General features: G+C 35.9%; 1 protein-coding gene and 1 long non-coding RNA gene across 6 annotated transcripts in view; one reads left to right on the forward strand and one right to left on the reverse strand.

The window, feature by feature from the left end:
* Positions 1-2,841: 2,841 nt before the first annotated feature.
* On the reverse strand, positions 2,842-15,183 carry LOC121728787. The gene is made up of 3 exons (XR_006035866.1): positions 15,173-15,183; positions 3,290-3,294; positions 2,842-2,900 (listed from the first exon to the last, which is right to left on the reverse strand). It is a non-coding gene; the product is annotated as an uncharacterized LOC121728787 (long non-coding RNA).
* Positions 5,030-23,576, forward strand: part of LOC121728786 (proton channel OtopLc-like) — an 83,143-nt gene continuing 64,596 nt past the window's right edge. Inside the window, exons 1-3 of one of the 5 annotated variants that reach the window (XM_042117064.1) lie at positions 5,030-5,186; positions 7,921-7,988; positions 8,020-8,300. In XM_042117064.1, coding sequence (XP_041972998.1) covers positions 8,080-8,300 — 221 coding nt within the window. In that variant the 5' untranslated portion in view covers positions 5,030-5,186; positions 7,921-7,988; positions 8,020-8,079. Of the gene's footprint in view, positions 5,187-7,920; positions 8,301-23,576 lie in introns of all 5 variants that reach the window. The other 4 variants (XM_042117062.1, XM_042117065.1, XM_042117063.1 and 1 more) reach the window with 4 other exon arrangements.

The following is a 23,576-nucleotide window of genomic DNA, read 5'->3' on the forward strand; positions in this document are numbered from 1 at the left end:
CCGACTTCAAAATTATGAAGATTGAGTACAGAATAAGGATTATTTAATACTTTTTAGTTCATATAAGTATAATCTTAAATGAACTAAAAAGCATTAATTGCTTATAATTGCTTATTTTTAATAATTGCTTCAGTAACAAGTGCAACAGTATGTCAAACTTACTGGCACAAATAAAGTTGGGTTAGCTCCTTTAACCAAAATAGTATTTATTCTAATTTTTCTTTAAAAATTTTCAATGAAATGTTTGCCTACATATTGTTGAATTTTTCTTGGGATTCCAACCAACACGCCCAATTAATTTCAGCCATTTTCCTCTTATTAGAGGATCTTGAGGGAATCTGTAAAACAAATGATTATGATATATAAATATAAACCTTCCTCTAGTTTTAGAGTCACTCTATATTATAGTAGGTATATTATATTAGCTATATTATACTATACTATATTATATTAGTTAAAATAAGATAATATGTCCTTTTTATTTTTATTTGTCCGAATTTTTCTGATCAGAAATTTCGGATAATGTGCGGCCGGGCTTAAGGTGATAAAATATATAAAGGTAAATGATTTTTATTTTAGATTTATGTTATTGTAAAATATCGATAAGCATATCGATAAATTTGATTCAAGCACTAGCGTATATGTAAGAAATTTTGATGAAAAATTTTTCTTCAAAATTTGTGTAATATAGGAACAATAGTACCTTTAGTTACGCAAAATATGAAAGTAAAAGGGAGGATTCACAATATTTTATTTGAAATAGAGAACTAAAGACCAGAATATAGCAAAAATAAACACATCGTAGCAATTAGGACATGAAGATTAATTACGGGTGAAATGTATATTTTTCAGGATTATTCCTATGATTTACACTGCAATCACTCACAGCACAAGTTATTATTGTTATATATAATAGTATTTGTTGAAAATAACATACGATTTAAATAATAAATTGCAAATACCGAAAGGGCATAAAAACGATTGACGACTTTTGACGACCTGTCAAATAAAAGTTGTTACAATTTTCATTAGACTGCCTCTCTCTTTTCATCTTGTTATAATTCCATAAAGGATTTTCTTCTCTCTCGCACTCTTTGTTGGTCTTTAGCATTATATTATGTCTATGATTTGGACATGCCCAATAACTAGGTTTTGCGGAAAAAACTAAAAAGGTTTTGAAGTTTACTTCTAAATATTTGCCTCTATTTCATACCAAAATTGTTACGAGATATTTGTGAAATAAAAAATACTTATAAAAATGTGTTAGTTGAACTATTAAACTTCAAAAGATAATTTAAGTAAGCTTTACCGCTGCACAGTATAGCAATGACATATCTGCTATACTGTGACCGCTGGCCACCATACCACAACGCAGGCCTAAGAGCTTTTAGAAATTATTTGTTTTATTTTTTCACGGTACGGTACTTATTAAAATAAAATATGTTGCTAATTACTATAAAATAAAGCCTTTGGGGTATGCAGGGAAACGAAGGGCGTGTAGTTATAAAATACATACTTAATAATATGACGTAGGTATGTTTGCTACATCATTGCAAGTATAGTTTACTTTCGATTCGATTCTAATGGTTAGAGCAGGGGTTCCCAATCTTTTTAAACCTGCGGCATAGTTACACGTAAAATATTTTTTCACGGCGCCCTACTCTACCTAGGTATTAGAAAAATATAATACATAAATAAATATAGTTAAGCATAGGTTAAGCAGGTAAATAATAATAAACAAAGTTAAATATTTAATGATCTACCAGCTTTACATAATAAATATTATAATTTAATTAAGTATTTTATAATATTTGTGGTTTCGGATAATGATGGAGGATCGACTCACGGCGCGGCGCCCCGGCCCTCTTGCCTTTCCACGGCGCACCAGGGCACCGCGGCGCACAGTTTGGGAACCCCTGGGTTAGGGTGTTATTATAATTATTATTATTGATAATTGATTGTAATAAAGGCCCAAGTAACATAGGCTTAGATGATTTGGATTTTATGTAGTAGCGTTGTAACTTGTAGCCTTATAGTTTTTACGTTGCCAAACTAAACGTTGTTTCCTATGACCTACAGTAGGTCATAGGAAACAACGTTAAGTAGGTCACCTACTAATGTAGGTAGCTGTCTATGCTCTGTCAGCGACCAGCGTATATTTAAAAGAAAAACCAAAAAAACAAATTACAAAATTTAAAATCTCAGAGTACTTAGCGTTAGCACTGAAAATCTACTCTGACCGCTGACGGCAGATCTCAAGGTTCTGTATGCAGGTCTTCTTCCTTCTTCCTAGTCGTATCCTCATGGCTGAGGGACGAGACCACCAAAATTTGCTTTCTGAGATAGGGCTCTCGACTTGTCTCTATTTTTGGCCTGATGAAGTGCCTTCTGGAACGTGCAGTCAGCAGCCTTGACAATCGCGTCTGTCCATCGTGTAGCCACTTTGCCTCTGCCTCTTTTCCCCTCTAATTATTGCCCAGCTAGTATGAGACTCTCAAGACTCTCAAGGCTCCCGGCGGGCTATGTGGCCAAAAAAGGCAAGTGATCGTTGTAGACAAAGCGTGGACAGACGGGTTGTAATTTTGAGCTGCTGAAGTATAGGCGTGTTTGTCCGGTGTGCGGTCCAAGGGATGCCGAGCATTTTGCGCCAGCACCACATTTCAAAAGCGTCAATCTTGGCTCGATTACGTACTTTTAGTGTCCATGTCTCGGAGGCATATAAAAATATTGATAAGATTAATTCTTTAAGCCCCATAAGAGCACCGGTGATCGCGACAACAATAGAATACAATAGCATTTCCTGGAAACTGTGATCGAAGTATTATGGAACGCATTAATGTTATTTTTGTGCTGCGATAGATGTTCTTAATCTTCGATATCTTTTCTAAGCGTCGGACAGCCTCCCTCTCGCAGTTACCATTATTGCTAATCAACGATCCCAGGTAGACAAACTTCTCTACGGGTTAGAGATCTTGGAGTAAGGATGTCTTTTGTATTTGGTTCAGCTTATCGACGTACATCAGTTTGGTTTTATTGCGATTGATTTGGAGGCCAAAAATCTCGACTAATCTTTTCGAGCCGTGCCAGAAGTTCAGCAAGTTTCACTTCGCAAGTAAGTAAGGTGCATTGGGGCAATCTCGTAAAGTTTTTGGAAGAGTGAGTATATTGTGTCATTGTTTCAAATTTAGAAGACGAATTTGTATATATTGTTACCTATAACTGTAACATTTTAGTTATAATAAACATATTTCCATGTGAATTGTATATTTTTTAGTTCAAAAGTGTTTACGGATTCTGATATAACTACCCCTTTAAAATATAACCCTATTTCTACTTTTCATGGGTAATTTCGAATACTCAAGAGGTAATTTCGGATAACAGCCGAAACACGACCTAATGTAATAATACATTTAAGGCACATATTTATTTTTATTCTATTTTACCCCATACAAAAACATTGTGCATACAAGCCGTAGAAGACACCAAACTAAGTTTTGTACCGAAAAATTTTCGAAATTACCCCATCGGGGATGCAGATGTCCTCAACATTTGGAGCAAAGAAATAAATAAAATAAGAACAATAAAAAAGCCAACGAAAGTGGTAGCTAACAGAGATAGAACTATTAACCTATCAATATACAGAAAATCAGCTGGTTAGGGGTGCGTTTTAGGGTTCCGTAGTCAACTAAGTTTTGTTGATTAGTGAACTAAAACGACTAAAACGGTACCCTAATAAGCTGTTTTTTTGTATAATGATAGGTTATTATAGTTATATAATTCAAGAGTAACCTTGTCCTACAAATAGAACAATCCATATTTTAGGACCATCAAATCGGAATATTATATTATGTTGCGCACCCCTGCAAAAGACTATGAAAAATTTTTTGGGGAAATTTCGTTAACAAATTTACCCCACTGGGGTTATTTCGAATGTTTATTAAAAATCATAGCTAGAGCAACATAACCTATTCTTAGGAAAGCAAAAAACGTCAAAGCTTCTTTAAAACAAACAAAATATTACGTAACTTACCTAATTTCTGTGTAAAACAATACGGGGTAATTTCGATAATTTCGAAAATCCCAAAAAAATCATAAAATTGCACTTGGCGCGAAAAAATGAACTTAGCGCACATACACTGCCGGCTGCCGGCTCGAGGGAAGGGAAGTGGAGGAGGTGATTAAATTGGCGTCTCGGTTAATGTAGCCAGAGCTCAAAATTACTTTCTGTTTGGTAATTATTTGCCATTTTCGGAATATCCCCATTTTTTTTTTCTTCCGAAGTTACCCCAATGCACCTTACTTATAAGCGTGGTGTCGTCAGCGACGCCCATCTCCTCCCGCATTTTGAACCAGACGATGCAGTCAAAGGCCTTAGCGTAATCCACAAAACACAGTACTATTGGAACATTAAATTCTCTGCTCTTTTCTATCAGCTGACGGATGTTTAGGATTTGTTTTCGAGTACCCCTGCCCTTTACGAATCCCGCCTGCTATTTGGATATCTGTCTAGTTATATAGTGTGCCAATCTGTTGTTTAACATGGAGAAGAATCTTACTGGCGTGTGAAATTAGTGAGATGGTCTGATGTTTGCAGGTAAGTATCTAGATATAGTGGAAGTGGATACAGAGAATACAGCTGCACCACACAAAATGTCTAATAGGTGTAGAGTGTAGACTGTACCTCGTTAATAATTATTTACTCGTACAAAATTTGTTCTACTAGCTGTATCAGTAAATAATATTTTATATAAGTAATATCATTGTTTTTTCTATCGAAGGACTTTCACATAAAAACAAATGAAAGCTCAAGAAACAAAATATACAATTATTGCGACGGCTCTATTTTTGTATCGAATCCTGATCTTAGCAAAAAATGGGGACTCTGAAATATGAGTTGAGACTTGAGGGACGATATTTATTTATCCGTTTCGATACAGGAGCTTCGAAATTCGAATGTCCGAATTCGGTGCGTCAGATTGATCCTGCGAGGGTGTCGCCCCCCCCGCGCCTCACTCGCGCGCGAGCCGCCGCGGCGAGAGGGCGTGTATCGCGTCGCGCTCTATGTGTACCGTGAGTTCGTGAATGCGTGAAAAAGAAAATGTTTTCGCGGGTTTTATTGACTCCGTTTATATTGAGAAGGCTGATGTTACGATGTAAATTGTCTGATTAGACAACGTGAAATGTAGGTACGAGTTTTGATTGTCATAATAAGGATTAATCGCGACAAAGTCGCGTTTCTCATTAATATTTATCAATTGTTATTCTTTATAGGTCCCGCATTGTCCGAAATCGTACCACATAATGTTTTGGCAGTCCCATAAATTAAGTTTTCCTGTCTATTTATGTATGTAACAGGAAGAGGGGAGTGGGGACGATTCTGGTAGCTCAAAGCTTTTTAATATATTTTATGAATTAAGCTCTTAAATTATAGTAGTTAAATTATTAGCAGAGAAAAGTTTTACTGCATTAATTTTCACTAAGAGCTTTATAGTTCCTCCTATAATTTTAGACCTGTATAACTTAGTCCCACTGTACCTGAACCAAGTAGGTACATATCTAGGCAATATCCATAATAATATTATTAGCATTTATTAAACAGCTTAACATAGTTTAATTCTTACTTCAATTACAAAATAACTAATTTGACTAGATTCTTATAAGACTAAAATGAAAATAAATATATAAACAAACCAAAGCCAGTGTTAAAACTAAGTAGGTAATGATCGTAGTTAGGGTAGGCACTTAAATAATAAACATCTTTTTTCTTTCTTAGAAAAAAAAAACAAAATAGACACAAAAAGTGAGGGAATTTACGGTGTGTTTGTTACAAAGACAATTTATCAAAGTAATGTGCTCTGAGCATGTGCGTGCCGGTAGAGCCTGTTTGGGGTAATTTACCTCTACATCACCTTTATTCTGACTAAGTAAGGTCCAATTTACGAACAAAGGTAAAATGACGGACTTCACAGGAAGCGGTGTCGAATTTAGGGAATGGTATACTAGGAATGACTAAAGGTCATTGTTCTTTTAACTCCAAAACTCTGTATCGAGTATCCGTTTTGTTAAAAAATTTGAAACGTGTTTTACACTGTTTTTTTTTGCGTTTTTTGCTTGAGGAATGTAAAGTAATCTGTGTACCTAAACAATAACTTTTAAATATTTCTTGAAGTTAAATAACAACAATGATGAACAATTTATAAATAGGCTGATAATGAAAAAAAATACTAGTAAACGTCGCATAAGCGATGCACTAATAAGCTCTACATTTCATACAGAATTCTCTTTTGTTTTCTAAATTTAAATTAATGTTGTAAAACAAAAGTATTATGATTTTTATACAAAAAGATAATAAAATCGGCCAAGTACGAGTCGGACTCGCGCACGTAGGGTTCCGTACCGATACAGAGCAAAAATGGGCTAAAAATTGTGTTTTTTTGTATGGGAGCCCCCCTTAAATTTTTATTTAATTTTAATATTATTATTAAATATTGAAGTACATACATATAACAAAAGAATAGGTGAAAAATTCAAGTGCCTACCTCTTGCCATTATTGATATATAGCGAAAAAGGCCGAAAAAATCACGTTTTTTTGTATGGGAGCCTTACCCTTAAATATTAATTTTATTTTGTTTTCAGTATTTGTTGTTATAGCGGCAACAGATATACACAATTTGTGAAAAGTCTAGCTATAGCGGTTCTTGAGATACAGCCTGGAGACCGACAGACGGACAGACAACGAAGTCTTAGTAATAGGGTTCCGTTTTTACCTTTGGGTAGGGAACTATAAAAACAGGCATGGGGTAGTATTAAAAATAAAAGAAATAATCCTCCGTTTTCCTAAGAAGTATCTCAGTAATATTTCAGGGTTGTTGTGTTAGAGCGGTAGGGTATTCGGTATTCCCTACCGCTCTAAAACTGCTTCATTTGTCTTGGATGAAAGCAATTTATTAACAAAAGGAGTGACGTGCCTACTTTGTATTGTTACATATTACTCCCGGGTCTTCGGACTTCTAATGTAGAAACTGAAAGTCTATCTTTTCTTTACAATGTTAAGATTATTAGACTTTCGTTTATTATTGCCTTGTCTCTGAAGTTTTATTTGACAGCTGTAGCTGCGCATATAATTTATATTTTACCTTTTACCAATGCTTATCTATCCAATATACAATCCTGTTAAAAATCTGAGAAATCGGATATTACAGAAGTAGAGCACTAACCGCCGTACTCAGAGACATTTAACTATGATTAACCTTCAATTTAATGCAGAGTTTGACAGATAATGTATGGGACTTATGTTAAAATTCTGAATTAATTACATTAAATAATTAATGTTCCACTCTGAGTGCGGCAGTTAGCTACCTAGCCAAGAAATTAAGAACTAATGTCAGATTAGTAGAATTTACATTCTATGTCGAAAATTAAAGTAAGACAGGCGAGACAAAGAACCATAATATTACCTTCCTGGGTTAATCATGTTACCTTTTTATGTGTGCCTTTTTGATTTCAAGGAGCTTCCGTGGCCTAATGGGTACGAGTAGCTTTGGTTCGCACTCTTAGAGGGTGCAGGTTAGAACCCGGGTGAAAGCGTCACGTACCTATGAGACATTTTCTGATCTCAAGTACATAGTACGGACGCTCGTACGGTGAAGGAAAACATCGTGAATAAACCCGCACATAGTTGGTCCCAGACGTATTGACTAGTTCTTTCCTCTGGACTAGGCCGACTATGATGCGAGAATGCCGTATGCTCTTGCGCAACCATACGGACATTTAAAAATCTTGTCCCAGGCACTACAGTATTTGAGGAGTGGTTACTTCGCTCTGAAAAATACTGTAATCATCCATAACAGATGTAAAGGCCTAGTCTTTTTTTTATTTTAAAATAGCTTTTTAACAATGACCATACAAAATCCTTTCAGTCCCCTTTAAATACACTTTCAAATCAATATTCAACATAAGCGGAGTCATGATTAAAGACTAAAGTAAAATGGATAAACAGAGTCGTGATAAAGACTAAAATGGATTACAAAGAGCGGGAAAATTTAACCTCCATTTTGAGTGTGTAAAAGTGCAACAAGATGGACGACAGCTCACCAGATCTGTCGCTGAAGCTGCGGCGGGGGTCCAGCGATTCCAGGGAGTCGTTTTATATGGACTTCGCTCAGGGGATCGACTCGGACATCGAGGAGGTGACCACCATAGAGAGAATCATTCCGGAGCACCCTGGGGGTAGGGGCGAGGGGGATGCGGACACCCTGGCCACACCCTCGGGGCTTGAGGACAAGGATCTGTCGCAATGGTAAGTGTTTCTTATTACTCTTCATAATTTGACAAAAAAAAAATAACGAAAAAAATGTATTTTGAGTTGCATATTCTAAATATGAACGAAAAAGCAGTGGCAGATATACATTCGCCGCTTCGTAAAAAGAGATTATCTCTCTTTTTTTTTATGAAATAAGGGGGCAAACGAGCAAACGGGTCACCTGATGGAAAGCAACTTCCGTCGCCCATGGACACTCGCAGCATCCGAAGAGCTGCAGGTGCGTTGCCGGCCTTTTAAGAGGGAATAGGGTAATAGGGGAGGGTAGGGAAGGGAATAGGGTAGGGAATTGGGCCTCCGGTAAACTCACTCACTCGGCGAAACACAGCGCTAGCGGTGTTTCACGCCGGTTTTCTGTGAGAACGTGGTATTTCTCCGGTCGAGCCGGCCCATTCGTGCCGAAGCATGGCTCTCCCACGTAAATGTCTTGAATGTTCGATTGTGATTACGAGAACTGACTCCTGAGTTTGAGACTTTGAGTGCACATCCTGTGCCGTAAAAAAAAAACCAAATGTAGAGTTCCCACTTCACCAAACATTTAGCTGAAACTCTACAAAGTAAAGGAATTAGATCTGTCATGGAATCCTTATAATTTCGGCATATTATATCCGTCCGTTTTCGGTCTGTCGTCCTAACGGTTATAGCTAAAAAAGTAGAATGAGTGCACATTTTTTACTCATATTGTAACTTAATGTTATGACGGGAGCTATGTGGCTGACATAACTTTAATGTTAAGGCCTGTTTAAAATTAAAACAGAAAGAACATAATATGTAATATTATACTAAAGGTCGAATTGAGAAACCTTCTCCTTTGGAACTTGGAAGTTGGTTAGAAAGCCATGACATTTTTAGCCAATAGTATATAGGTAAGTATCAAAAAATCTAAAACACAAGAGCTGGCGAAGACCGTTTATCACAAAGTTGAAGAACTTAACTAATTTGTTGGACGCCTTCATTTGAGGCAAACTTTCCTATTCCGCTGACAGATATTAATTGTACTTTGTCTAGGAACAATAAATTTAAACTAGATCTGAACTTGCTTCATATAAGACTACAGCCGTTACCTAGGTACTAATAGTACTAGGTAGAATAGAAAATGGAGAAACCAGCCAAACCTCACCAAATTGATCACTGATAAAGGATAAAGGGAAAGAAGAGAAAAAGACCTATTATTGTAACATACATACGCAAAAATAAATGAATTTGAATTTGGAAAATCGTCTCAGAAAAACGCACGTGGCTTTTTTCGAGCATAAGTCATAATATGCGTAGAACTTAGAGTAGTTTTTAAGTACTAAAATTATAATCTGTCGGTCTGTCTGTCTGTCTGTAGCATCGTAGTACCCAAACGGGTGGACCGATTTTGATCTAGTTTTTTTTTGTTTGAGAGCTGACTTAATTGAGAGTGTTTTTAGCTATAGTTCATCATCATCAGCCTGCTCCGTGCTGAAAAATCGCGGTTCATCTGGTTCGTAAAGGGCCGATTAGCAACTTGCACTCGTTTGGTGGGCTTTATTGCATTCTAGTTCGTGACATTTATGAATATTTACACATTAATGGAAAGTTGACCTGGTGCTGCAGCATCACCTGGTAATCAATAGGATACACAACTCCTCACCAACTTAGAGCAATGGTTTCGTGTTTGGCCTCATTTGAATTGCGACAAGTAGTAAGGCGTAGTTAAGCAATAAATGTTTGCATGCTGCTGCTGCAGCATCACCTGGTTTCTATAGGAGCCGAGCTACATATGAACCCAAAGTGGAGGTTTCATGTTTGGACTCATATTGACGGCCTCATCCAAAATGACATTCCTGGATGGTAATCATTGGGATATAATATGATCCTGTTGATAGGAATTATTCTGCACTATAACCAACACAAGTTTATTTGTCATTACTTTTTAAAGTTGTTTGGCAGGTTTTTTTTTTAATTTCTTAATTTAATTTTTTTCTGTATATTTTAAATGTTTTTTTTTGCTATTAATCTTACGTTAGGATTTAGGAAATCTTACTAATTATTATAGACGGAGGGAGGCAAAAAGCCTTCAAAATCGTAATTTCCGGTTGCCCCTTACCTGCGTCTACAGTCTACACACGATATAATATTTACCCCATAAACTCCGCGTAGACATAAAACTGGGATGTGCAGCTGAAATAAAAGTTACCATAAAAATCCCATAAGATAAAATATCTGTTCTGTCGTACGAACCAATATTTTAGGGGATATATTACGAAGGCTCAGTAAAAGGGAACGGTCAGGCGTAAACCGTAATTGTCACTTAAGATAAGTAGGTTTTTCTGGCGTTACACATTTGGGGTGAACTTCGAAAATGGATATGACAGTCGAAGTTTTAGATAGAGAAAAATGCTCAAAGGAGTTGTGTGAGTGCGAGCTCCATTTTGTATGTAGCACCTCCATTGTGGGTATCGCAGACACAATAGACTTTCAATTGTTATGCGGCAGCCAGTTGCCGCTCGGGGATTGATGAGAAAACTTATTAAGACAGCATTAAGTTTTTCGGAAAATGAGCTTTCCCAGTCTGTAATCGAATCAGCTTACGATTTGTTTGTATGTTTGTTACTTCTTCACGTCTAAGCGATTTTAATAAAATTTTGTATGGAGTTAGTCGATACTCGATACCCTAGATTAACACATTTATTTACTAGGCCACTTTTTACTGCAGGAAAATATCACAATAATTTATTTTCCCTAATAATAGACCACGAAATGGAAACACTATACGGGGCACAGCTAGTATATTCTCTTTCTTCTTTTTTTTTATGAAATAAGGAGGCAAACGAGCAAACGGGTCACCTGATGGAAAGCAACTTCCGTCAAGCATCAAAAGAGCTGCAAGTGCGTTGCCGGCCTTTTAAGAGGGAATAGGGTAATAGGGGAGGGTAGGGAAGGGAACGGAATAGTTGAGGGTAGGGAAAGGAATAGGGTAGGGGTTAGGGGATTGGGCCTCCGGTAAACTCACTCACTCGGCGAAACACAGCGCAAGCCCTGTTTCACGCTGGTTTTCTGTGAGAACGTGGCGTTTATCCGGTCGAGCCGGCCCATTCGTGCCGAAGCATGGCTCTCCCACGTATATTTCTTCTCGGTAAACACGTCCGATATAATTTAACGTCCATTTATTTATTTATTTATGACCAAAAACAGTTTTGCATTAGCTCAACATTTGGTTTAGTCATTTAAGATAGTACAAGGTACAATAACTAATTGTGGTGACATTGCATTTGTGCAACGCCTTGCAAGAGGTTGGTCAGAAATTCCAATCAAGCTCGATTATTATCGTTCCCACAAAATGTATGAAGATTGACATGTGACTGAGGGGTGTTCACCCCCCTTATAATTATTTTTGTTTGTGTTATGTATCAATGCGATATCAAACCAATGACTATATAACTTTCTAAGTTTATAGTTTATACAATCAAAATAATAGCAATTAATATCAAATACACAACATAATATTATTATTTATTATGTTCTCTAAAATTTAAATTATCGTGTTCAAAATAACATTCTAGGAGGTGGTCCGTACATGTGTATCTGAAACAATACGCCCTAGGGCTTAAGGCGAGACCTAGGCACAATCAGCATTTACATCTTATTGTAATACTAACGGTTAGTCCTACATACTTGGTGATGACTGTATTATCTTTATATGGCGGTCTCGCGGGTCGAGAGCTGGGCGCAATGTAGTGTTACATTGCGCCCAGCTTTAAGCTGGTTAAATGTTAGTTAAATTTAACCAGCTTAAAGCTGTTAAATGAGGAATAAGTCAGGAGATTAAACTTATAGCAAAATAAAATCTATGATTTTATTTTGTTTCTAGTATTTGTTGAATGTTGTTATTGCTGCACAGAAATACACAATCTGCGAAAATAACAGAAGTCTAGAACTTATAGCGGACATCGCATCTCAGTAACAGGGTCCATTTTTACCCTTTGGGTACCGAACCCTAGAAAGTAATTAGTTTAAAATCGAAATACGAAGCACAAGAAATGTTCGCTTCTGTAGCGATTTTTATGCTATGTTTGTAATTCTTTTGAGCTTTAAAACTAGGAAGCGCATTTAAAGAAACGAGGTTATTCAATATCCTATCTTTTCTGCTTCTTCTTTTTATATGATTCCAAGAAATAAATTCGTTTAGAGCAGAAAAAGTAGTAGGAAGTAGACTCTATTAAGGGTGGGTTGCACCAAAGGCGTAGTTTTAGTTAAGGTTAAGTTTATAATCAAATATGGTGTCCATTATGGACTTTTACTAGGGATTTGACAGTTCATTTGACATTTTGTTATGGTTAAAGTTATAGTTAAAGTAAGTTTGTGCAACCCACCCTAAATCTTTATTTATATTTCGAAATTAAATAATGTACGATTTAAATTATAGTAAGTACTGTATACAGGTGTAACAAAATAAAGTGATAATATTTTTGGGATGCATATTTGGGTCTTTTACTTTTTAGTGGACTCCATACAAGATACCTACTCCTTTGATAGAGTTTACTGTGAAAGTAGCAGTGCTGAAAGAACTTTTTCAATTATTTATTGTATGGGCAAAATCATGACTTTGTGACGTCTCTCATAGAAACATAGAAGCGATGTTACTTTAACAGTTAATTAAAATAGTGACACACAAGATACACCCTCTAAGGTGTCTGTGAAATGAAATATCACTCTGTTTTGCTATATCCTGTATATAATATAAAGATAAGTACTATAATATAATGAGATTCAAACCCAAGATCCCCGGATTAGTTTAATAAAATTTGCAAGCTCTCTATGGCCAGTAGTTATAGCCGGTAGATAATTTTAAGTGAGGAAGTAGAAGCGACACGATAAGGGCGTTCCAATTTTAAACGCAACTTGGCGCCATTAATACCGCTAGTACCGATTTGTCTATGGTTTAAAAAGTTATTACTTCCGGCATGTTGGTCGCGAGGGAATCCTCACATCCGGAGTTTTCCATTGGGCTTTGCCATAACTTTTCCGCTTTTTGTCACGTCATGTTGTTGTTGATATAAACATATATTTTTATTTTTCTAATTAAAATATTGTAAAATTGCACTCGTACAATTTAAAGATCTTTCATAAAGTATCAAAGCTAATCCGAATTCCTCTTAAAATCCTTACAAGCCTTCACTTTTTCTAAGTCGGTTAAAGTAATCAGTGTGGTAAATCATTGTCTTGACCGCGGCAAAGGCTTATTATTGTGAAGCTGTGGTCAAGACGCAAGAGTTGAGCGTCATAATCGCAACTCGTGCGCCGTCCATCAAAATGTAGATCGCATCGCACGGTACATTGATGTACCATAAAATACGGATGTCGCACATGCGTGATGCGATCATGAGCCTGAAGTGTTTTTTTGGCCATGCGACAGCTACATTATTTCATCATCATTTCCTGTGGTGGTGGTTTGTGTTTGTAGTGGTTGTGGAGGTGTCAAAGTTACCCTATCATATTAATTAAATGAGATCTTTCGTTTTTTAAAACGTTATTTTAAAATATTTTACAGTAGACAGAAAATGTGTAATAAGTATATCCCGTTTATCACAAACGGGGAAAATGGACACACTTACCAAAAACCTAACATACATAAGTATATTCGGAAGAACCTCCGGAAAAACTCAATTTTTATTCGACTAACTGCAGGAGTTTAAGTCAATTATTTTTATAGATCGATTAAAAATTAAGATTTACTTGTGCATGGTTCTAAATTCTAATAAAATGTTTTGATTCAGAAATGAAAATAAATATTGCTGTTACTAAAGATTGTTAACCCGCTTTTCACATTGTATTATAATTATGTAGCGGTGTCTCTACTATAGTATGTCAATGGTATAAGACCGCACATGTCAAATAACTCGTCCAACATGTCAGACAAGTCCTCCGACTGGTCGGCCGATCCGTCCGGCAACTGGTCACAGGAGCCAGCGCACGCGCAGGGCTTTCTCTCGGGGTCACCCGGATTACGACTAAGGGAGATCACAGACGACAGACTTCTGTCGTCTGTGATCTCCCTAAACGTTTATCATGTCAATCTAAATCCAATTTTGGCGTTCGGAATAGGATTTAAATTGTTTGGTTTATAATAGTTTTAGGGTCCAAACCATTTATATTACGATTTACGACACAATTTAATATGAGTAAAACCAGTACAGTGGTGTCTGTACCGTGTACGCTTTTATCCAGATTTGGCTAGATTTTCATCTTACCAAACTTAAATGATTAGTTTTAGATATTTAATTGAATACATCATTAGTTATTTTTATTAGTTATCTTGTTGTAGTTTTAACTATTTTTCCAGCTTTAATAATATTACAAGTACATTATACCTAACGTAACTTCCTAGTGCTTTAAAAAGTAAAATAGTGTAATAAGGTTTTTTTTTTTTAATTATAAAATTGTGGCCGTCTATGGACTGTTCGTCTATATCCAAGTATCCATAAAAAAAAATAAAAAAAAAGTGTCCATGGCGTGATGGACCACAATTAATTAAAAAAAAAAGTGTAATAAGGTTTAACTCGGTATTACAAAATATATTATACCCTTTTGGCTTTCACTATATTTTTACAATAGTAAATAAGTCTCTGTGTAATTTCATAAATCATAATTGAATAGGTGTTTCGGTCTAAGCTTAATTTAATTTCCTTTAATACAGGATATCAAAATAAACATAATTTATAGCAAGTTCATCAATTCAATATCGTAATGCTACCATTGACCAAACAAACACGCGTCAGTTTAATCCACTTATCATACACAAATAATATGATAGGGCTTAAAATAAATTCGATACTGAGCTTTATGCAAACTAGATGTCGCCCGCAACTCCGTTTATTCAAAACTAGCTATCTGACCGATATTCGATCTGCTCGGTATTCGATAAAACACGAATAATAAGACATTTTCTAAAAATGATTCCTAGCTAGATCGATTTATCGCCCCCAAAACCCCCTATATACTAAATTTCATGAAAATCGTTGGAGCCGATTCCGAGATTGAATTTTACGAGAAATTTAACGAGAATTGCTCGTTTAAAGATATAAGATTCATTTATCGCGAAGGAATCGTACATTTTTCCGGTATAAAAAGTATCATAATAATATTATGTTTTTTCCCCGGACTCAGAGTATCCCCATACCAAATTTCGGCAGAATCGGTTCAGCGGTTTGGGCGTGAATGAAGACGTAATAGAAAGACAGACACTAGACAGACACACCTTCGCATCTTTAAATATATAAAAATGGATTTTCAAATGTGTTAGTCGCGCTAAAACTCGAAAACGGCTGAACGGATTGGGCTGATTTTAGTCTTAAAATATTCGTAGAAGTCCAGGGAAGGTTTTAAAGTGACACGAAGTTCACCGGGACAGCTAGTTTATAATATTAGTACTTATGTAATATGTTTTAAAACCTAGAAAGCGTCTGAAGTCTAGATTTTAGCGCACTACAAATAAGATAAGCTACACTGCGAGGATTTTCAAATGGATGTTACTGTTGAAAGCATTCGTAAGACAGGCTTTCGCTGTAGCTCTTTGTGATTGAATCCAAATATTTTTATTTTAAATATGTAACAATGTTGTGTTTCAAAATGATAATAAAATTTTGACGTGGGAGAGTCATGCTTCGGCACGAATGGGCCGGCTCGACCGGAGAGATACCACGTCCTCACAGAAAACCGGCGTGAAACAGCGCTTCCGCTGTGTTTCGCCGAGTAAGTGAGTTTACCGGAGACCCAATCCCCTACCCTTTTCCTTTCCCTACCCTCCCCTATTTCCTTCCATACCCTCCCCTATTCCCTTCCGTACCCACCCCTATTCCCTTCCCTACCCTCCCCTATTACCCCTTAGAAGGCCGGCAACGCACCTGCAGCTCTTCTGATGCTGCGAGTGTCCGTGGGCGACGGAAGTTGCTTACCATCAAGTGACCCGTTTGCTCGTTTGCCCCCTTATTTCATAAAAAAAATAAAAGAAAATCATTTTACTTTAGAACGCAATTAAAAGAATTTAACTACAATAAAGAAACAGACAACCATATCAAGATGTACATATCTGGCTAGATGTTGCCTGAACTTAATTACGCTGACACTTGTTTTTTTGCGGGGAAACCGAAAATTTTGGTAAGCATCAAAAATGCTATATTCTTGGGTCAGGTATCCGTATATTTAGATAACGCTGCAACAAAATCATAGTTATAAAAAACATTCCATAACCGCTAAATAGCACTATCTAATTGAAATTTAGTCATTAGCTTCTTGCAGCAGTTACTTCCTTTGCTATGCTATAGCTGTCTAGCTATGTAGCTACAGTATAGCTAGCTAGAGCTAGTTTTTTTAATGTTCTTACTAAAATAATACCGTTGGCTTCTTTATTATAAGCAATATCATACTAAGAATCTTATGACTGTATTTCAAAATACCTTTACAGCTCCGATAAAGTGCGGTAGAGTTCCAATACTTTACGAGTTACGACCATTGTAAAGATAGCGGTATACTTATTACTTACATCGTTTCTTGTGTAAAGTACTTTACTTTTGAGTGGCAAAGAGAAAGTAAGATTTTAATGATACAGGAAATACGGATTTTGTGTGATAAATAATGATTTAAAGTTTTCAAAGGTTTTGTTTCTTTAAAAATAGAGCTTAAAAATGTTTAGGCGTATAGAATTTTATTTTAATCATTATTATCTTAATATTGCAAATTTGTTATTATTTATCTACATTCGATTTAATTTTACATTACAATTTACAATGAATAACTTACTTTCATTAAATAAAAGAAGTACTCTATCGCAATCGTTCTATAGTGTATACAATGCAAAATCCGGTTGCATACTAATTCTTGTTCATAATTATTATATATATAAAACTCAAAGGTGACTGACTGATTGACATAGTTATCTATCAACGCACAGCCCAAACCACTGGACGGATCGGGCTGAAATTTGGCATGCGGGTAGATGTTATGACGTAGGCATCCGCTAAGAAAGGATTTTGATAAATTCCAACCCTAAGGTTCAAATAGGGGATGAAAGTTTGTATATAATAATACTTCTTAACGCGAGCGAAGCCGCGGGCAAAAGCTCGTTCATAATATAACTTCTGTTTATCTTTAGCCTTTTGTAGTGTAATTCATCCTCACTACCACATACACCTCGCAAACCGCAGTGCTTACAGCGTACAACTATACACATATATTGACAGGTTATAACGCTGTAAATCACACATCCACAATAGTGCACTAATTTACTACAGTACTCTAAGTACTGTATGCAATTCTTAAAGTAATACCAAACATCGAGGCTCTATCATCTTCTTATGATTATCAATCAAATCCTCCGCTAGTAAAGCGATCGGCAACAGTTTGATAATAACATAATAATTATAATTTGCGTTGATCTATACATTATGTTAGTGTAAACACCGTTATCCTTGAAACCATCAAATGAGCCCGTCAAAATGAACAACTTTTTCTATGAGAACAATGCTGGGAACTCAAAAAAAAAATGTCATCTTCATACCCATACGGATGGCCGGATAGGCAATTTGTATGGGTATGAAGACGAATTTTTTGAGTTACCAGCATTGTTCTCATAGAAAAAGTTGTTCATTTTGACGGGCTCATTTGATGGTTTCAAGGATAACGGTGTTTACATTAACATCTTGTATAATTGAGAATACATTTTAAATGTTTTTAGTTCGCTATAACTTGAGAAATTTGGCTTATTTAGTCTTGAAATATTCCAAGGGAAGTCCAAGGAAGGTTTATATTAGACGGAAAGTGATACGAAGTTCACCGTTCGTCTAGACGTAATATTAATATTATGTTTGTATCTGTGGTATAATTTTAAAAGAGGCTTGGTAGTTAATTTTATTACCTTTTGAGATAGTCCCTATCCACTTTATGAATCCCTGGCGTAAACAATCGTGGCTGGGTGCGGATGTGCGGTGTGCAATATTAATGATCGATAGCTGGCTTACCTGCATCCTGCACGTTTTATACCGCGTTCACAATTTACCTTTTACGTCACATGAAATGAACTTTAAATCTTTGGAATTAGGGTGGGATAAATGAAACGTAGTGGTATACTTCGTATTCATCATATGCTTCAATCTTTGTGATTTGATTAGGAGACGTTTCTAGTTTGCGAATAGCTCAGTGCCTAGTGGCTTTTAGTGTCTAACATTAGACCGAAAAAACGTGGCCGAAGTTCGGCATGATTACGCCTGCAATGGTATATATTTTAAATTACCGATGAGTGAGATGACACATCATACCGAAATTACGTCGCGTTATGCCGAACTTCCGCCGCGGAATTTCGACATGGTGTGTCATCGCCCATTGGTAATTTTCTCGAGTAATTTCATAAATATTATATTATGAAATTACTCGAGAAGCCTTATAAAACATGTAGGCGTATCCAACAAAATAAATTGAAAAATGTTTGGAGTTGGATTTAATTAAAAATAATTGTGTTAAGAATGTAACAAAGTAATTTTGTACTCTTTATAATTTACTGTTTGATGGCTCAAACAAATTACAAATTAATTAAGAAGGTAATGGCAAAAAATATCCGGATATTGCCACACAAAGTTGTAGGCAGAGCATTATCTATGTCCACTCTGTGCCTTTTTTTGTTCTTTAAGGGTATGCATCATAGCGCAGTCAGCAGCGCACGTGAGGCATGCCCGCGACGCATGCCCTCTGACCATATCCAAAACTTTCGCTTTGTTCTTTTTTCTGGAATTTATTATGTCCAAATAAGGCGCACAATGCACATGACGTTATATACCCAGTAAAATGTTCTCGTCGCACAAGTTACAATAAGCTGACAGATACTGCAACTGAAAAAAAATGCAATGTTGGTGTTGCGTCGCGTTCGTTGAAGCATTCAATTATTGAATGCGCCAATACGAAAGTTGAACGAAAGAAGATGACGAAAATTGAAGATGAAAGTGCATAGTGTGGACATAACTATTGAGTATATAGGAAATAGCTTGCAAAAGCTTATTATTTATGAAAGGAAAAACGGTTTTACTTCTAAGAAGATTCTAACCTTTGCCTGTAAAAGACATATAGTAGTAGTTAGAGGAGGTCACCATTGACAATAAACTAGCCAACTTTTGTCGTAAGCAACTTACGACAAAAAAAAATTAAGTCAATGTAATACGTACAATATGGCAATAAGGAATATTTAATAGAATGGTATACCTTTACTTTTAACTGTCAAATCAATTTAATACAATAATTTAACCGACCAAAAGGAATTTTATGTATTTAATAGCTTTTGCCCGCGTTAAGAAGTACTTAACTATTATTATTAATTAGGTATGAAAATCTCAGCCCGATCGGTCTAAAATTGATAATGTTTCATACAAACTTTCATCCCCTATTTTATCCCCTTGGGGGTAGAATTGATCAAATCCTTTCTTAGCGGATGCCCACGTCATAACATCTACCTGCATGCTAAATTTCAGCCCGATCTGTCCAGTGGTCTGGGCTGTACGTTGATAGATATCACTATGTCAGTCAGTCAGTCACCTTTGAGTTTTATATAAGTACGAGCTTTTGCCCGTGGCTTCGCTCGCGTTAGCAAGTATTATTATATACAAACTTTTATCCCCTATTTTGACCCCTGGGGGGTAGAATTGATCAAAATCCTTTCTTAGCGGATGCCTACTTTATAACATCTACCTGCATGTCAAATTTCAGCCCGATCTGTCCTGCGGTTTGGGCTGTACGTTGATGGATCACTATGTCAGTCAGTCAGTCACCTATGAGTTTTATATAGGTATATTTTTTTTTTTTTTTACACATATAGGTATATTTAGATTAGATATTTAGATTAGAATGTTCCATTATTTTTAACCCTTGTCGAACGAGCTTCGTACGCAGTTGTAGCGAATGCATTGCGAATCAAGTGCCATTACCAGCCAGAAACGATAACGGTAGGGATTTAAATAAACGTTAAATCGCTGGATATTTTTATACTTTGGATTACTTTATGTGATCACAGTACCTCGATTCTACCCATTAAGTTATAAGTTATACTATAAGTAATGATTCTACCACGTATTTTAGGCTCGAAACTCAAACAGCAATTTAAGGTATCGTTTGCGAAATAAAATTATTAACATTGCATTTCCAAACAATTACCTCTTAGCATGGGCATACCCAGGTAGGAGCAGGGGAAAGGGGTGGCAGCTGCCATAAAATAAACGTCAATTTTCCTAGCAAGTGGAAATTAAAAATGTGTTACCTACTCTGCGCAAAATGAAGTGTTGGAAACAAAATATACATATATCTTTTCAGTCAGATTAATAAAAGTCAATTTTCATGATACCAGACCGAACTTCTTGAAACAGGTATGCTGCCCCCTCTACCTAAAATCCTGGGTACGCCCATGCTTCTTAGGAATTACGTTGGTTAACAAAGTCCCCTTATGCACCATTCTGGGCAACTGCTAATACAGTATTAGCAGTTGCCCAGAATGGTGCATAGTGAATATTCTATAACAACAAGAACGAGAGAGAATTAAGGTATACGATTAATTTAAGGATTAACTTTATCCCTATATAACTGAAGCACGCAAATGCCGAATACTTAGCGTAATGATTGATGTCTGATGGTGCATGACAGGTCATTAGTACGTAGTAAATTGATTACACAGCTTTGTTGAGAATTACCTTGTAATGTATACTACCTGATTAGTGATTTGGTCAAGTTGCGTTAATTAATTTTGTTAAAGCAAAGTTAAAACCCAAAAGCTCACGCTAAGACGACCTCTGTGGCTCAGTTGGTGGGCTGTTGGTAGCTCAAGCCGGGGGTCGCGGGTTCGAATCCCGCTGACGGAACAAAAAGGGGTTACTTACCACGGGGTCAGACTGACGTGGTGTGAAGCGCGTGAAGCGTGCCACTTATATTGTATTATAAGTGGCTTAGCGCTTGCGATGGCCTTAGAAATATAATAACATCAGAGTGCCAAGTCAAATTATCTAGTTTATTATTTTTTCTTTCGTTATTTATCGACAAAGACCATTTTTTCCAAGTTCCAAAAATGTCTAGAACTCAGAAAAACTTTCGATTTGATTCTAATTATAAACTTAAATTGGAAGAGTTCCTGTCACTCTTTGATCTCCGAAGTTAATTTAAAGTTTATCGCGTAATAAAATCGGATTTAACGTTTATGAACACACACGATGATCGATTTACGATTCGAACGATATAAAATAGGGGATCTGATTGATGGGAATCGAATTGTGATTTTTCTTATATCGATTCGATGCATCAATTTTCAAAGTTGCATTTCATCGCTGAAGTTGTCGAGTCATTGAACTATTAGCTTACCCCGTGAAGCCTTAAAAGTTAAAAGAATCGACAGCTAGCTTTGGTAAGAGTTTTAGCGAAATAATAAGTCTAAATTAGTATTTTTCGACTTTCCCCGTCAATTCAGAGCATGATCAGTCGTAAATCTTTAGTTAAATAGCATCTAATTCCTATTCCTAATTCCTAGGACTTCGTCATCATTACACTTGCAATTCTTTATTAGCAATGTAGTACTTACAGTATCTCAGTGTTAGCAATCATCCTTTATCCTGAAAAATATTTGGTTCAGCGTACACAGTACTAATAATGTAAAATGCCTTACAAGGCACGAAAAGGGGATTATTAAACTTATAAATTGCCTGTTTATGTTACAATGATACCTATTTGAAAGCTCAAAAAAACGTAGGTATTATATATAATTCAAGAATGAGTTCAAGTTCAACAAACTATGTTCAACTCATGACATCAACTCTGTTGTAATGCATGTAATTGTAATCCACAAGTTTGATGCATTTCTAAGACTTTTTTAAGGTTCATTATTTAGCGTAGGTATCAAATACCAATAAACTTATCAATTTCTTGCATAAAACATAATCTCTTTAAACATAAATAATAATATCTAATTATCTTTTTTTTGTCTCCTTCTTCTTCTTTTTTTTAATTGCCGACACAGTGAGTTTCCAATGTCAGAGAATCGTTTCTCGGTCTCCTCTAGATCGCCATGCTTGTGATAATATAAACATGAAGGAGTGTTATTTTCTCAGTATTTTGATAAAGGGCTTATAAAATACCAAAAAATATAAATAAAATCATTTTCACATTTATAATAATTACCTTTAAATACAATAAATCGGTGCAAAAGTAACTATTCCTACATTGACCACGTTATATATTAGAAAATAGTATATTTTATAATAAAAATATCAACATTTTTTTAAACTATATTTTCATCTTGATTTACAATTTTTCCGTTAGTCATTATGGCTAAGCCATTTCAATTCCTAAAAAAAAAACAATTCCGTTAGTCAAATTTGACGTTCATTTTTTACATTTTTTTATCCAGTTCAGAGACAAATATTACAGGTTAAAACCATTCAGAAGTAAAAGTGGTAATGATACCGAAACAGAACCATTCACTTTACAACTGATAAGTGAACTGCAAGGAAACTGCATTGAAGTGACAAAGTTAATGATACCGGCCCTGGTTATAATAACCAGTGCCGTAAACAGTCTTTTTTGCGCCCTGTGCGAGTTTCTACAACTGCGCTCTTGCTTTTTTAGATATTATATTACCCAAAGCAATGTATAGGTCTATTTTACTGTTGGAATCGTGCTCTAGGGGCGCAGCGGGAACTATTATCGGGAGCAAACCGAAAAAATAATACTCCTGCCTAGTTTGGCCATTTTTGCGCCCCCTCAGAGTCTACGCCCTGTGCCTGGGCACCGGTGGCACCGCCCTATTTACGGCACTGATTATAACATGAACGAGCTGTAACTTGACAATATTATAAGTAGTTTCATTGTGTTATCATGTATACTATCACTATCTATACTCACCTTTAAAAAACTTTATATTATAACTTGGATTTCAACAAAGGTGCATAATACTTATAAGTGTTTACATGGGAAACTGATATTATACTACTTTTGAGCCTTATTACCGAGAAATAAGACCGAAAAATGATTAAGAGTCTTTGCCAGCGACTGCACGTACTAGATAGGTTCAAAGCCCATTACTTAGCTAGACTCGCTTCCGTGTCCTAGCGTTCCTTTGTTTTAAGCCCTGTGAAACCTAATACCCGGCCCTAGAGCTTAAGTAAGGGCACTAACTAAGTTTGCTATTTTATTTTTGTAAGGTTTTTCCATAAAACATTCCCTTTTTTTTTTTTCTTTTTCCCCTTTTTCCCTTTTTTTATATTTTTTTAT

This window comes from Aricia agestis, chromosome 7 (genome assembly GCF_905147365.1).
Source record: "Aricia agestis chromosome 7, ilAriAges1.1, whole genome shotgun sequence".
Taxonomy (NCBI): domain Eukaryota; kingdom Metazoa; phylum Arthropoda; class Insecta; order Lepidoptera; family Lycaenidae; genus Aricia; species Aricia agestis.